A 15,121-nucleotide genomic window follows, 5' to 3' on the forward strand; every position below is an offset into this window, starting at 1 on the left:
AAAAATAGTACCCCCTACGAAATCTGGTACAACCGGAAACCGGATGTCGCCAAGCTCAGGATTTTCGGATGTGCTGCGTATCTGCATATTCCGAAGGAGTTACGATCCAAGCTGGATCCAAAGTGCAAGAAGATGTATCTTGTCGGATACACTGTGAACGGTTATCGTCTCTGGGACCATGAAAAGAAGAAATTGGTCATCGGAAGAGACGTAGTGTTTGACGAAGAAACAATGTACCGTGAACAAGAAAGTGACAATAGTGTTAGTGCACCAAAAGTGATTGAACTAGAAATGGACAGACAATCAGTGAGTGATAGTGAACCAGTGGATCCGGAAGAAGTGGAAAGCTTGCCGGAAACAGAAGATCCGGAAACCGAAGAGGAAGAGGAGCAGCAAGATGCAGATGTTCGTCGCAGCGGTCGGACTAGGCGTCAGCCGGTCTGGTTCGATTGCTATGAAATGTGTGAAACTGCAATGAGTGCTGAAAACTTCGTCGAGGAGATTCCGAATACTGTGGATGAGCTTCGAAAGCGGAATGACTGGCCAAAATGGAAGACTGCCATTACCGATGAGATGGAGTCGCTCACCAGTAACAAGACGTGGGTCCTCACTTCGCTACCACCAGGTAAGAATCTTATTGACAGTAAATGGATCTTTAAGATCAAACCACAAGATGTTGGAGGAACTGAGAGATACAAAGCGCGACTTGTCGCAAGAGGCTTCTCTCAGCGCAAAGGATTCGATTACGACAGTACGTACGCTCCTGTAGCCAGTCTAACTACCTTACGTGTTTTTCTGGCAATTGCCAATCAAGAAGGTATGCATCTTCACCAGCTTGATGTCAAAACCGCTTTCCTTAACGGAATGCTTGATCAAGAAACGTACATGAGGCTACCAAAGGAGTTCGGAGCAGGTGACTTAGTAGCGAAGTTGGAGAAGTCCATATACGGATTGAAACAAGCCCCTAGGGCTTGGAACTCGAGATTTAATGAATTCATGACGAAACTTGACTTCATGCGCAGCGAAGTTGACAGTCGTTTGTATACCGCTATTTTTGCTGGAAAGTTGGTGTTCTTAATTATCTACGTTGATGATATTCTCATCGCCTGTCACTCTCAGGATGTCATCACAAGAATAAAAGAAAAATTGAAGAACGAATTCAGCATGACCGATATGAACGAAGTCAGAACTTTTCTTGGGTTAACCATCGAACGTCAGATGGAAGGAGGCGTCATGAAAATTAGTCAAAAGCGCTATCTCGAGAAGCTACTTGATCGGTTTGGCATGACTGATCGCAAACCGACACAGACCCCATTGGCTACAAATTTGAAATTGGAGAAATGTGACGATCCACATCAGTACACGAAGAAGCCGTATCGTGAACTCATCGGATGCCTAACTTATGTCACAGTCACATCTCGACCTGATATTTGTGCAGCTGTTAACTACTTCAGTGCCTTCCAAAACTGCGCAAATGAAGAGCATTGGAATCACGCAAAACGAATTTTGCGTTACATTAAAGGAACCCTCGACTTGAAGTTGGTCTACAAACGAAGCAGTAGCTCAGCGCCGCTTGAAGGATTCGCTGACGCGGATTGGGCCGGCGATATACGTGACCGGAAGTCGTTGTCAGGATATGTGTATCAAGTGTACCAGTCTACTGTATCCTGGGCGACACAGAAGCAGCAGACGGTTGCTTTGTCATCAGCTGAGGCCGAATATATCTCGTTGAGCGTCGCAGTAAAAGAAGCGATCTGGTTGAGGATGCTTCTCAAGGACTTCAGGAAGGAGTGTCCTGGACCGGTTATAATTAGAGAGGACAATCAGGCCTGTATCTCGATTGCCGAAGATGACAAAATGACAAAAAGGTTGAAACATATCGACGTCAGGTATCGCTTTGTGCAGGATGAGGTCCACAGAGGTAAAGTGAAACTTAAGTATATTCCGTCAGAAGATCAGGTAGCAGATATTATGACCAAAGGTCTAGCTAAAGAGAAATTTGAGAAGTTTAGAAACTTGTTAGGGATGTTGGCTTGAAGGGGGGTGTTAACAGTGTAAAACCATGTATATTATTATCCATCCAACCACCCCTCGTTGTGTGTTCATCTGGCAACACTCAAACTCTGTTTCCCGCTTAAATTCTTTGTCTTGAATAAAGCCTCACTTGTAGTTCGACCGTCACAGAGTAAACGTGTCGTTTTATTTCTCGCTGTCTGAAAGCCCTCGGAAACTTTTCGTCCGCCACGTTGTTTCGTTTGTTCGCGCCGCTCTTGAAATAGTTCAGCCTTTCCTTTCGGAATGTTTACCGGAGATTTTTCTTATATTGGATTCTTCTGTCCCTGAATAGTGTTGTCGTACAAGAATGTGCATTTGTTTACAGTTTCCGCTCAAAATAATACAAGAAATTTCCGTACAATCGATTCGGTACATTCGAATTCTTTAGAAGTTTCCACATTTCGACATTCCATGGAATTTTTTGTTTCAAGTTGAAGTGCTGCCCCAGAATATTTAATGCAAATTGGGTTGGTCCAAATGAAAAATATGTTGAAAAAAGGGTCTTAAACATGTTGAAACATTTTGATAAATAAACCTCCTGTTCGAATTTTTTAAGAATTTTCAACTTTCTGTTCATTTCCGGAGGGATAACCATTAATAAATCAAGAAAATGCGCCAAATTTAGTTCACAAAAGGAGACTCGGTTTTTTGCAATCCTCAAATTGAGTTTTGAGTTAAATATCTTGACCGTGCAGCTACACGACAAATTTCGCTGCACACGCTAGAAACTATTAAACCATTAAACTATTTACCCTTTATCATATACCATCAGATTTGATGTTTTCCGGATTACATCCATGGACCAATTTAATTGTGAACTCGATTCAATTACGCGGTATAATCAGAGGACTGAACCAGCTGTCAAATCGCATACAAACGCACCGTACCAAATTTTTGGTACCAGAACGTCAGTGTGGTTCCCGAAATGAAACACTTCACCCCATAACAGACTCGAAATAGGGTAACATTTTGGTTGCCAAACGCATCTGTTGTTGTCATACTGCAAATTTAGAATCAATTTTAACAAGGATTATGCTGAAAATTCTGCATTTTGTGCCCAACCTTAATTTATTAATATTACCAAAGATCCCTTTGATTGACATTCCCGAGCCGCAGATATCATTTTAAGGATTATTAAAAAATTGCCTCTGGTTGAAATTGTTGCAATGAAGACGGCCATGTTGCCCATATACGTGTTTCACTCATTTTGATTTTCTTCTTCCTGCGAGTTTCTTGACTGAAAACTTGGTCCGGAAATGTTTGCTTTCTTCAGCCCCTTGGGTATAATGGAATTTTCTTAAACGCGTTCGTCTGCACATCGATTGTATTCAAAATGGCTACGATAAAAACGCCAAATTATTCAAACATTTTCTGGTTAACGCGCGAGAACTACAAAAATGGTTAAAATTCATTAAGGAAAAATTCTTAAAAAATAACCATATTGCCAGTTTTTGGGCCAAAGCCTTAAAATGGTTATTTTTGAACCAAAAATGGTTAAATAAAAATGAGCGTGCATCGCATTTCTGTTCCGTTCGTAAAATTTTCAAACTTGCGAACTGTCACCACAAAAGGGAATGACGTCATCTTGAGTCGACCCATTACTTCTTTTATCAAGTAATATGCCGTGCATCCTTCAACTAGAGTGTGCTTTAGTGTGAGAAACCATGGTCAGTGAATGTCTACAGCCGCACCACACACGCTAGAAATGATTGAACCATTTATGTTTCAAAAATAACCATTTTTGACCTTTTCCCGGGAAATGTCATTTTATGAGTTCTCCATGAGAAGTCATAAAATGACTTCTAGGGCAGAAGTTCGAATATGGTTATTTTTCAACCGAATGAGTTTCTAGCGGAGAAGTTGAAAAAAGGTTATTCTTTAACCGTTTTTTTTAAGAGCTGCTGTGTAATTTGCAGATTTGGAAGAGTTTCTAGTACAATTTTCATTAAAATCTCCGGTTTCTATTCAGTATTCCTATTTATTTAAACAAATACACTATAGCATCAAAAGCCCCTCTCCTCCCACTACTACCGAATAAAAATCAAAAAATATATAACATAACGCCGGAAGTGGGGCGATACGCCTTGATGACATTTTGTTGATGAAAGTGGTCAAAATATCAATGTCTTCAGTGCTGTTCGTTCACGGGGGTGGGGGGGGGGGGTGGGCTGAGGTTTTTATTTTTGACTGGCGGGTATTTTTAAAGCAGTTTAGCCCGTTCCAGCTTCTTCCGGATGGTGAAATGGCAGTCGGAAGAGTATCTTGCATTTTCGCACCAATACCTAAAACAAAAATACTTTATTAGGTAACCAACCTTTCCATCCTTGGAAGGATTCAAAAGTATTCTAAGGAATGTTTAAACTTACCGGAAGTGTGATCCGGGTTCTCCTTTTAGGATATTTCAATATACCTGACTGACAGTGCGAGGACCAGTTTAGCAAGCGGCTGCGGTTGATTATAATTAAGGTGTTTCTATTAAAACTTCATGCGGGTTCATATCTCATCGGTATCCTGAAATTTAATTTTATTTATTTATTGTGAGGTAGCAATTTGACTTGTTTATGTTAAAAGATGAATTTAGATGAATATTTAAATTAAAATATTTACCTTTGATAACCACCAATAGATTCGATGTGTTCCGACAAGGACCGATTTAATCTCGAACTCGATCTAGTTTCGCGGAATGATGGAGTTTCGAAAAACGCGTTCGCCTGTAAATTGGCAATTTTCAAGATGGCTACGATAGGAAAACCAAATTATTCAAACATTTTGTGGTTAATGCTCAAGAACTACAAAAATGGTTAAAATTTGAGAAGGAAAAATTCTTAAAAAATAACCATATTGGCAGTTTTTGGGCCAAAGCCATAAAATGGTTATTTTTCAACCGAAAATGTTTAAATGAAAATGAGCGTGCAGTCATCATGCGGACTAAGCCGAAGCGAAGATCCGTCCTTGAAACTTTTAATTCTAAACTCAGTCGATTTTATTTTGCTCTGGTCATTCTTTGCGATTATAAATTGCTTGACTCGTGTCTTCAAATACATGGAAATTGTTGACTGATTGCTCTCTGCGCGTTCACATTTAATTAAGTGCGGCTGTATCTGAACGCTCAGCTTTTGGTCTTGTGAATCACGTTTGTCATCAACATTGCAGAGGAAAACCGGATTAATATTTTTGATTTTTCGAGTGAAACGCAAATTTTGAGTGTTCCCTGGCAAGGATTTTTTAGGTAAGTATCCCACGTATAATGTTTGAATTCTGGTTCTGTATATGTTACTGGAATCATGAAATGTTGCCAATGCACTCAAAGTGCGATGAATCATGGTTGGTTTTTATTGTGCAATGTTATTCTCGGAATACTGAAGTGTTTTACTGGACATGGATGGAATTAAATTGACTATTTTCATTATGTTTTTCAGGAACCACCAGTGAAAAGTTTCATTGGTCATGGAGAATGTGAACGATCTTCCAGCTGAGGTTAGTATCGTATCCTTGCCCGGTGTTGAATACTGATTTGAAATTCAAGGGTGATGCAAATCATCTTCCGGCCTACACATATTAGCACCTAAAGTTTTTACAGCAATTAATCTTTCTTTTTGCAGATTTTGATTCAAGTGTTTGACTTTCTAACAGTCAGCGAAAGAAAAATCGCCGCATCCGTTTGCACTTTATGGTGCCGTATCCTGCATTGCGTGAGATATCAGCGACAATGTAGGTTTCTGTTGGACAGGACTTTCGAGGAAGGCCTTTCGGACATGGAAAAACAAGTGCTTCTTAACTGCCGGAATCTATCGATCACACATTGGGATGAGGACAGTGAGGACGAAGAAGACGAGGAAGATATTATAGAGCTTAAGTATCTTTACAAACCTTCTCCGGAACAAAATCTGGCAGATTTGTTATTTAATCCCAAGCTCGATCTTGAAAGCCTAGAATTGTTCAGTACTTACGACAGTTGTCGACATATTATCGATTCCCGATTGCCACAGCTAGAAAATCTCCAAAATCTTTCTCTAAACTTTGATCAGAATCAAAAACCCAACAAAGCTGCTGATACTTCAGTTTGGACAATCCAGCACGATCGTATCAAATCCTTCAAATTGGACATTTCTCATAATGTAAAACCCTATCGGTTGATAACACCTCATCTGACATGTCTGGATGTGACCACAAATTGCCGATGGAATATCGAGCTGGTGGAAATGTACAGCAATCAGTTACAGTGCCTCAAACTGCGATTCGATGATGCAGAATCCATGGATCAAATCATAAGTATGGCCTTCCCAAAGTTAACAGAGTTGCATGTTCAGATGTTCGACGACAAAGATATCCAGGTGCGGTACGCTCGGATGAACCATCGCTTGACCCATCTGGAGAAGGATGAACAGTTCGTGCGGGGGATGCCTCAGCTGAAAAAATTGCAGCTGTACAGCAATTTGATGTTCTACCGGATGAGTGCTTTTATGGGCAGATATTTACGATTGCTGCAGGAACTCACCTTGGAAGAACAACAAATCGATTACGCACAACTGAAAACTGTAGAAACGTTACCACAGCTTAAGGTTGGTGATTTTTATTCTCTACTGTTCTGTTGCCATATACAACTTTTTCTATCTCTCAGACTCTAACCCTATTCCGGTGCGAAGTTCTCCAAACATCGTCCATGCTTCCCGCCCTGCAGCTTCCGCGACTGCACAAGCTTACACTATTGTACAACGAGTCCAGTATCGTGTTCGACAAAGGCCTTGCCAACATCACCCATCTGAAAATATCCCTATGGATGCGCAACAATCACAAAGTGCTGTATAAAATTTGCAATAATCTATCAAACCTGGAGCACCTGGAGGTGCGCGTCAACTCTAAGGTAACGATTTCAATTCGGGTTTCATTTTGAAACAGTAATTCATTTTTCCCAAATTTTATATAAAGCTGGTCAACACATCGCTGCGGCATCTGCACCGGTTAACTAAGCTAAAAAGTCTCAAATTAGATGACGTCGAACTAAACGCCCGTCTGTGGACTCACTGTCCGATAGTGGCTTCCGTCCAACGGCTAGTATTAATCAATTGCTCCTTCAAGCTCGATACGCTGCAACCGGTAGCTGAATTGTTCCCATCGCTGCAGGAACTATTTGTAGATAGGTGTTATATTAAAAACTGTGATCAGGAAAAGGTCGGAGACGAAGATGAGGACAGAGCTGAGGCTCTCGTTAGTAGTAGTCCTTGCTTTGATGAATCTTCCAAAAGCGACGAAACGTTCAATGTTGAAGATTTACATGGAGACAATACTGGGTCAACGGATGATAGTGATTCAGAAGACGAAGATAGCTCGTCCGAAAAACAGAGCCTTACTATAGATCGGGTGCGGCGGTGGTTTCCCCAAAGCCGAGTTTCGTTTAAGGATGCGTACTTTCGTTTTACGAACGATTACGATTAAAAAAGTTGATTTATTTGAATTTGTCCATGAGTACTTGTTTACGATGACTATTGCCTTATTTAAGTGAATATAATTACACAGTGATTGGTTCTGGAATCTTAGGAGTCTCATATCGATTCTGGCATACTTGAGAAACATTGCTCTCATAAAACAGCGCCGAAAAAACTGAGACTAGGAATTATTCATTGGGAACGACTCTACCCAGAATTTGAGTGTAGAAAGTTTGCAAAGCCCCCCGTTTGAACGATCGTGAAGCGCTACCAACTTAACAAAAATAAAAAACTTTACGAAAGCAAAATAAAAAGACAGAAGGCTACCGCTTCCGGACGCCAAATTCCACAGTTCAAACCGAATCGCCGTCGCGATCAGACGTGTTTCTACCGTGGTCTCTGAACTAGTTCTGACGAATAGTGCTTCTCAATCACGGACATCAGTCTGTTGTGACACCCACTTAGAAAATTCCAAGAATTAACACCTCCTCAAATCGAAAAGTTAAGCTCGCTCATAAAGAGCTAGTTAGCTACTATGGGGGAAAATCCCCCCCCATGGGGGCAAACCCCTCAACCCTCCAGCTCTAACAGAAGACGGATACCAGAATGGATGGATCCAAACGGCGAACATGGGCCGATCCAATTTCTATTACTCAAACCCAATTCTCCTGCCAAACTTCCAACATACCCGTTCATCATCTCTAAATCTGTCGAACTCGCCGCCGGAGAAATCATAGGAGGACATCCATGCGATCAGGGCCAGGCTTACCTGCTAAAAGTTAGATCCCAAAAACAGGTTGACAAATTGCTAGCAGTCAAAAATTTGATCGACTCAACTCCCGTGACAATAAATTTTCACCCTTCGCTCAACACCTGCAAGTGCGTGGTCACCTGCCGCGAAGCCGCAGGAGCCACTGACGAGGTACTAACACAAGATCTCGCCAACCAAGGTGTAATCGGCGTCCATCGATTCACCAGGAAAGTAGATGGAAAAACCCAACCCACCAACACTCTTGTCCTCACGTTACGAGGAACCACAGTACCCACCCACATACGTTTCGGATTTATACAAGCTCAAACCCGCCCCTACTACTCCCGACCAATGATTTGCCTGCAGTGCGGAAAACTTGGGCACACCAAAAAGCACTGCAAAAATGAAACTGCCTGCCTCAACTGTGGCGAAGAACAAACCCACCCCAACTGTGAACTACCTCCAAACTGTGTCAACTGTCAAGACGCCCACCCTAGCAACAGCCGCTCCTGCCCTGCCTATAAAGAAGAACAGGACATAATAAGAATCCGAACCGACTTGGGAATCCCTCACAACGAAGCCGTCAAGGAATACAGAAAACGCCAAAAACAATCAACATCGCTCCAACAACGCCTAATTCAAGCCACCACCAATCCAACAATTGCAGAAAAAGACAAGGAAATATTCGGCCTCCGCAAGCTGGTCGACTTCCTTACTGCCCAAATCACCACCCTCACCAACCAAGTAAAAAAACTGGAACTGCAAAAAGAAAAATCTCCCGAAACATCCGACAGTGACGCCAGCATGACCAGCGACATATCCACAGTCAGCATCCAAAACACCCCCAAGCGCTTCTGGAAGACATCCTCCGAAGATTCCCCTACAGGAAGCGACCCCAAAAATGGAAAACCTGCAGAAAAGAGACAAAAAAAGAAACGCCAACGCAAACCAGAAAATCCAACTCCTCCAACCATAGACCTCCCACTGGAATCCACTCAACAAGGTAAAACCGCAACATCAACCCCTCCCCAGCAGACCGGTAAGTCAACCAAACTACCAAGCAACTATTACGCATCCACATCATACCTAAAATAAAAATGGACATCCAAACAAGTTCACAAAACATCACCACCAATCAAACAAACAATACTACCGAGTCCAACAAACCAACACATAAAAAATATCAAAATTACGCCGTCCAATGGAACACCAGAGGACTCGTCAAAAGATTGCCAGATATTCAGATCCTGCTCTCGAACATCTCCCCAACTATCTTCGCCATTCAAGACATTTTAACAAACTCAAATATCCCACAAAATATACTGAAAGGCTATAATTTGCATACGACATCCGACCTATCATCCCGACAAGGCGCTGGGTTGGCCATAAAAGCCAATACCCCATACAAAATACTCAATATAAATACAACTTTGAACGCTGTCTGCGCCAGAGTGCACACCCCGATTGACCTCACCGTTGTATCTCTCTACATCCCCCCTCAATTACCCTACCACCAATTCACCAGCAAAATTGACGACCTACTATTCCAACTTCCCCATCCCTACATTATCATGGCCGATTTCAATGCCCACTCAACCAGCTGGGGCAGTACCCACACCACTAACAAAGGTACCTACCTGGAAGATTTGACAATCACCAAAAACCTGACTATACTAAACAACTGCCAACCAACCAGAATCGATCCTGCAACTGGTAACACATCCGCCCTCGACATCACTATGACCTCCTGGGAACTCGGTCCGAAATTCAGCTGGCAGGTTATCGAAGACTCCTTCGGCAGCGACCACTTCCCCATCATGATCAAGCTCGAACACCCTACACCGAAATCAGCGACCAGACCCCGCTGGAAATACGATGAAGCCGACTGGCTCGGCTACCAAATGGAGGTAGATAAACATCTCGCACTCTACCCACCTACATGCATCCCATCATTTACCAAAATCGTCATGCAAGCCGGAACAAAAAACATTCCGCGTACAAGCGGTGTCCCAGGTAAATCCGCAGTCCCCTGGTGGGGACCCGAAGTCCGTACAGCCGTAAAACTAAGACGCAAAGCCCTGAGATCTCTTAGAAGAATCCCCAACGATGACCCAAGAAAGGCCCAAGCCCTCACTGAATTTAAAACTGCACGATCTCGTGCCAGAGCAGCAGTCCGCATAGCCAAATCAAACTGTTGGCAAAAGTTTACCGAAGAAATCCACCCCACCACCTCCGCCAAAGTGCTTTGGAACAAAATAAAAGTCCTGAATGGAGAAAATCGCAAAAACTCCTTTCACCTTCTACTAAACCAACACTATACAAATGATCCCTTTGCCCTAGCCGATGCCTTCTGTAATAACTTTACATCTTTGTCCCCTCCCTCCAATACTCCATTGCTCCCCTTCCCAACCAACTCATCCCATAACCAGAGAGACTACAACAGAAATTTCGCACTCGACGAGCTGGAGTGTGCACTCAGAAAGGTCAAAGGCCTGTCCGCCGGTCCCGACGAAATTGGTTATCCTCTACTCAAAAACCTGTCTGCGGCCGGGAAGGGAACCCTACTGCAGATCTACAACCAAATATGGTCTAACGGCAAACTTCCTCAAAGTTGGAAACTGGGACTGGTCATCCCCATCGCAAAACCTAAACAAAATCCCCACCTCATCGACAACTACAGACCAATAACCTTACTTGACTGTGTCGGAAAAATTCTTGAACGAATGGTCAATCGCCGACTGCACGCCATCCTCGAAAAAGAGCAGCTGCTCGACAACCGACAATTCGCCTTTCGAGCCGGATGCTCTACAGACGACTATTTCGAGGAGCCAGAATCGTCCCTCGACCCACCGACCCTTAAACATCATCACACTGAATGCCTTTCACTAGACTTATCTAAGGCTTTCGATCGTGTAGATAGGATGGCAATCATCAATCAGCTGAATAACTGGGGTATCGGTGGCCGAATGCTAAACTACATAGCTGATTTTCTCCAAGATAGAAGAATCCAAGTGCTTGTAAACGGAACACGATCCCACTCAAGACCCATCCATGGTGGTGTACCCCAAGGCTCAGTAATAGCGCCAACCCTATTTCTTGTAGCAGTCAATTCCATCTTCGACAAGGTCCCGAACAACATCCAAACGCTGGTCTACGCTGATGACATCCTCCTGATATCATCCTCAGCCTACTCTAAAACTACCAGAAAGAGACTCCAGACAGCACTAGATAAGATAGCAAACTGGGCCCCTACGGTCGGCTTCCAGTTTTCCCCAAGCAAATCCCATCTCATTCACATCGGCCCAAACCGAAGAAGACTTGGCAAGCTCCCCAAACTTATTCTCAACAATCAAACAATCTCAATGAACCGCCATACCCGCCTGCTGGGAATATGGTTGGATGACCGTCTCAACTTCAAGTATCACTTGGACCAAACAAGAAAAAATGCCATAGGCAAAATACCTATTCTGCAAATTTTAGCTAACAAAACCAGCTACGCTCACAGAGACTCCCTCTTCCGTTTCCTCCACGGCTGGTTCCTACCATCGATTCTACATGGCATAGGCCTACTAAGTCGAGCCGATATGGAGGTAGTCATCAACAAATTGGAACCTCTGTATAACCGCTGTGTCCGAATAATAAGCTCAGCCTTCTGCACCAGCCCTATCCCCTCCCTGATGGCCGAAAGTGGCCAAATGCCGTTCAGATACATAATCGCTAAGCAGCTATCCTCCAAAGCACTTAGATGGCTAGCCAATGGTGGTTCCAGAGAGTCACTTATGGTTACCAGAACGAACCAGCTTCTCTCCGAAATAACAGGAAACGAAATACCACCAATCTGCCCGCGACCAGAACCCAAAATCCGATACTGGAACGACAAGACTCCAAAGGTGAACCTGACTTTGCTCCGACGGACCAAAACCAACGATCCCCCAAACCTCATCCAATCTCAATTTCAACAACTCGTTGAACATAAATTTAAACACCTCCCTCAAGTCTACACAGATGGATCAAAAACAAACTCCGGTCGGGTAGGCAGCGGTATATACCACCGAACCAACCAACTCACTCTCCCCCTCCCAACACAATGCTCAGTGTTCAGCTCCGAAGCTTTCGCGATCTTGAAAGCCGTCGAGACACATGAACCGAACACAGTCATATATAGCGACTCAGCCAGCGTGCTCACAGCACTGACACATGGCAGTATCAAACACCCCTGGCTTCCCTCAATATCGAAGATAGCTATAGAGAAACACATTACACTCTGCTGGGTACCGGGACACGCTGGTATCCCCGGCAATGAAGCAGCGGACAAACTCGCCGCAGCAGCTACCTTATTGGATCCCCCACCGATAGCCATCCCTCAACAAGACGCCTCACTCTACATCAAAAACGCCCTCCAAGAGGCATGGGACATAAAATGGGACTCGAACCACCAAGCAAAACTTCGGGAAATAAAAAACTCCACAAACAAATGGACCGACAGATCCAATCCGACCGAAAGAAGGGCCCTCACTCGTCTCCGCATCGGTCACACTCGCCTCACCCATGAACATCTTATTGCTAAAACCGACCCCCCCATTTGTCCATGCTGCAACACGGTGACAACGATCAAACATATTCTGACAACGTGCCCACAATATCAACACATACGACAGATTTGCCACCTTCCGCCTAGTATGCGGGAGATGCTTTCGAACTGTCCACAGGAAGAGACCAACATATTGGACTTCCTCCGCAAAACAGATCTATATCACAAAATATGAATGAGAAGAATGACCCAAATGGGTTAAACACCGTACGAATCGAGGAAGAATGACCTTAATGGGTTAAATTCCTATAAAAAAGGAAAAAAAAAAAAAAAAGACGCCAAATTCAAATTCAAAAACGAAATTCCACATATTTTAGTGGCGATAACCACAAAAATCGGTTCGTTAACTACTTTCAAGTCATTGATCCCGGTTTCAAGTTGGAATGGTTTCAGTGTGTGTTCAGTGTTTGTTCATTCGAATCTAGCAGAAAAAAAGGTGTATGTGTTCAATTTGCAGCACGAGCAGCTTTTTGTATTGATAAATCTCAAAAAGAAATCAGGGTACAAAAGAATAGTGTGAATCAACGGAGAAGTAAAAGGAAGTAAAGTAGTTCGGTGATCGATGAAAGGGGGGAAAGTTATTTTGCAAAAAAGGCATGGTGAGGTGACTACAAAAATGAGAACTGGGAATGAAGAATTATTGGCGGAAGCTGCCTGCATCCGATTCGGAATAAACCGAGGGTGGCGCAAAAGTTGCTGATCAAGATGCATGTTGCTTGTGCAAAAAGGTACGTGTATTCTATTTTACCCCTGCCCTTTATATTTTCCTAAATTCATTCCGAATTGCAAAGATCATGGTAATAATATAACTGAGCAATTAATTTCGATTGAATAATTAACTTCATCGTAATATCCAAATATTTTTCAACAATTTTTATTTCGAAACCACCATTATTTTAAAAGTCACCGTGAAGTATGTCTTTATTTCAAAACATTTCATACTTTTCGAAAATATGAAAAGCGTATCGCAATAATTATCTTGTGACTATTATTGTTTCTGTGTACTTCATGGTAAAATAAAAAAAAGCCAAAATGAACATTGTCAAACTTCCTTATGTATTTACAAATTTTCGTGTAGAGATTTATTTTGATCTCGCGCCCGCGCCTTGTTTTTGTATATGCACCAAGGTTGTCAAAATGTCGAAATCACATGAAAATCTATAACATTCCGTTGTTGACCTTTGAAGTGTACGTTTACCGTGGAGTGAATAGTCTTTTTTTTTAAGTTGTATGATAGTGGGAACGTGGAAGATACTGGAAAGCGCATTTAATCCTGAAGGGACTATTTTGAAGAAAGATAGTGGCCATCATATTGGAAAACATCGTGTGATGACGTGCACCACTGCGGCAGTTTCGAATCCGAACAAGGAGGGCGGAGGATTTCGGAATTTGAGATTATGTGAGGACACAAAAGTGAAACGAGAAAAAGCGAAGCCACGAGGTCAAGTTTTTTTTGCCAGGTATTTACCACTTTGTGGCATTCTTCCTTAAAACGAGGTCAAGAGGTCGATCAAGAGCACGAAGTCAAGCGAGGACAAAGGAGACGGATTCGAGGTTAACCCTCCAAAGCTGTTCGGGTCAATATGACCCGAAGCGCTCATTTCAAACATCTTTACATCATTCCAATATACTGAAGAACTGTAAATTTTAACAGACCAAGTATGTTCTATGAAAATGATGATCAAATTAACGACAAAAAACTAAAATTATTGTTTTGAAAATCGGTTCATTGAGAAATGAAATACAGCTATGCAAAGTCAAAACTGAAAGTCATTTTTTTAAAGTAAGATTTTTTTCTACCAGAAGATCTTAGATAGCGGTCAAAACTTTCATTGGACCCCAACATATCTATACATTGTCGGATAGATGGATTCTTGTCGATTTCAAACATCAATGAAACACTTAAATACATTAAAGCTGTCAAAAGTTATGAGTATTTTAAAAATAAAATTGATTTTTCGAACTTTTTTCTTTTTGAACCAGTTTATGATAATCTGGAAAAACATATCGACTTTGTTTTTAAATGTTGAGTAATTAGAATAAATTACCTACACAATGAATATAGTATCATCAAAATCGGTTAATATTTATAGCCAGGAGAACGAAATCAAACCACAACTCAAATTTCCTCGAAACGGATATTTAGCGAACGGCTTTGGAAGGTTAAGGAAAAGCTAGAAGAGAAATAGAAGGATTGCGTTTACGAACGGAAATAAGGTGGAAAATATTGTATCTTTTCATGACCTCGGTACTTGCGGTAAAGAAACCTTGAATGATTAATTAATAACGGGCTGCTGT

General features: G+C 42.3%; 2 protein-coding genes and 1 long non-coding RNA gene across 3 annotated transcripts; 2 read left to right on the forward strand and 1 right to left on the reverse strand.

Moving 5' to 3' along the window:
- Nucleotides 1–4,123: 4,123 nt before the first annotated feature.
- Nucleotides 4,124–4,903, reverse strand: LOC129744713 (uncharacterized). Its single transcript, XR_008736976.1, has 3 exons — nucleotides 4,663–4,903; nucleotides 4,422–4,566; nucleotides 4,124–4,337 (listed from the first exon to the last, which is right to left on the reverse strand). It is a non-coding gene; the product is annotated as an uncharacterized LOC129744713 (long non-coding RNA).
- A 95-nt stretch (nucleotides 4,904–4,998) lies between these two features.
- Nucleotides 4,999–7,510, forward strand: LOC129746385 (uncharacterized). The gene is made up of 5 exons (XM_055740021.1): nucleotides 4,999–5,284; nucleotides 5,475–5,532; nucleotides 5,658–6,617; nucleotides 6,677–6,919; nucleotides 6,985–7,510. Exons 2-5 carry the CDS (start codon nucleotides 5,503–5,505, stop codon nucleotides 7,489–7,491), a joined length of 1,740 nt encoding a protein of 579 aa, XP_055595996.1. The 5' UTR covers nucleotides 4,999–5,284; nucleotides 5,475–5,502; the 3' UTR covers nucleotides 7,492–7,510.
- A 581-nt stretch (nucleotides 7,511–8,091) lies between these two features.
- On the forward strand, nucleotides 8,092–9,327 carry LOC129742777 (uncharacterized). Its single transcript, XM_055734718.1, has one exon. The coding sequence runs from the start codon at nucleotides 8,092–8,094 to the stop codon at nucleotides 9,325–9,327; it is 1,236 nt and encodes a 411-aa protein (XP_055590693.1).
- Nucleotides 9,328–15,121: the final 5,794 nt, after the last annotated feature.

The sequence above is a fragment of the Uranotaenia lowii genome, chromosome 2, assembly GCF_029784155.1.
Source record: "Uranotaenia lowii strain MFRU-FL chromosome 2, ASM2978415v1, whole genome shotgun sequence".
NCBI lineage: Eukaryota > Metazoa > Arthropoda > Insecta > Diptera > Culicidae > Uranotaenia > Uranotaenia lowii.

What these genes read in the sequence shown, in the direction of transcription:
- LOC129746385 (XM_055740021.1), top strand. Translation starts at nt 5,503, where the DNA reads ATGGAGAATGTGAACGATCTTCCAGCTGAG. An exon ending in AAACGTTACCACAGCTTAAG is followed by an intron (nt 6,618 to 6,676) that starts GTTGGTGATTTT and finishes TCTATCTCTCAG; the next exon opens with ACTCTAACCCTATTCCGGTG. An exon ending in AGGTGCGCGTCAACTCTAAG is followed by an intron (nt 6,920 to 6,984) that starts GTAACGATTTCA and finishes TTTTATATAAAG; the next exon opens with CTGGTCAACACATCGCTGCG.
- LOC129742777 (XM_055734718.1), top strand. Translation starts at nt 8,092, where the DNA reads ATGGATCCAAACGGCGAACATGGGCCGATCCAATTTCTATTACTCAAA.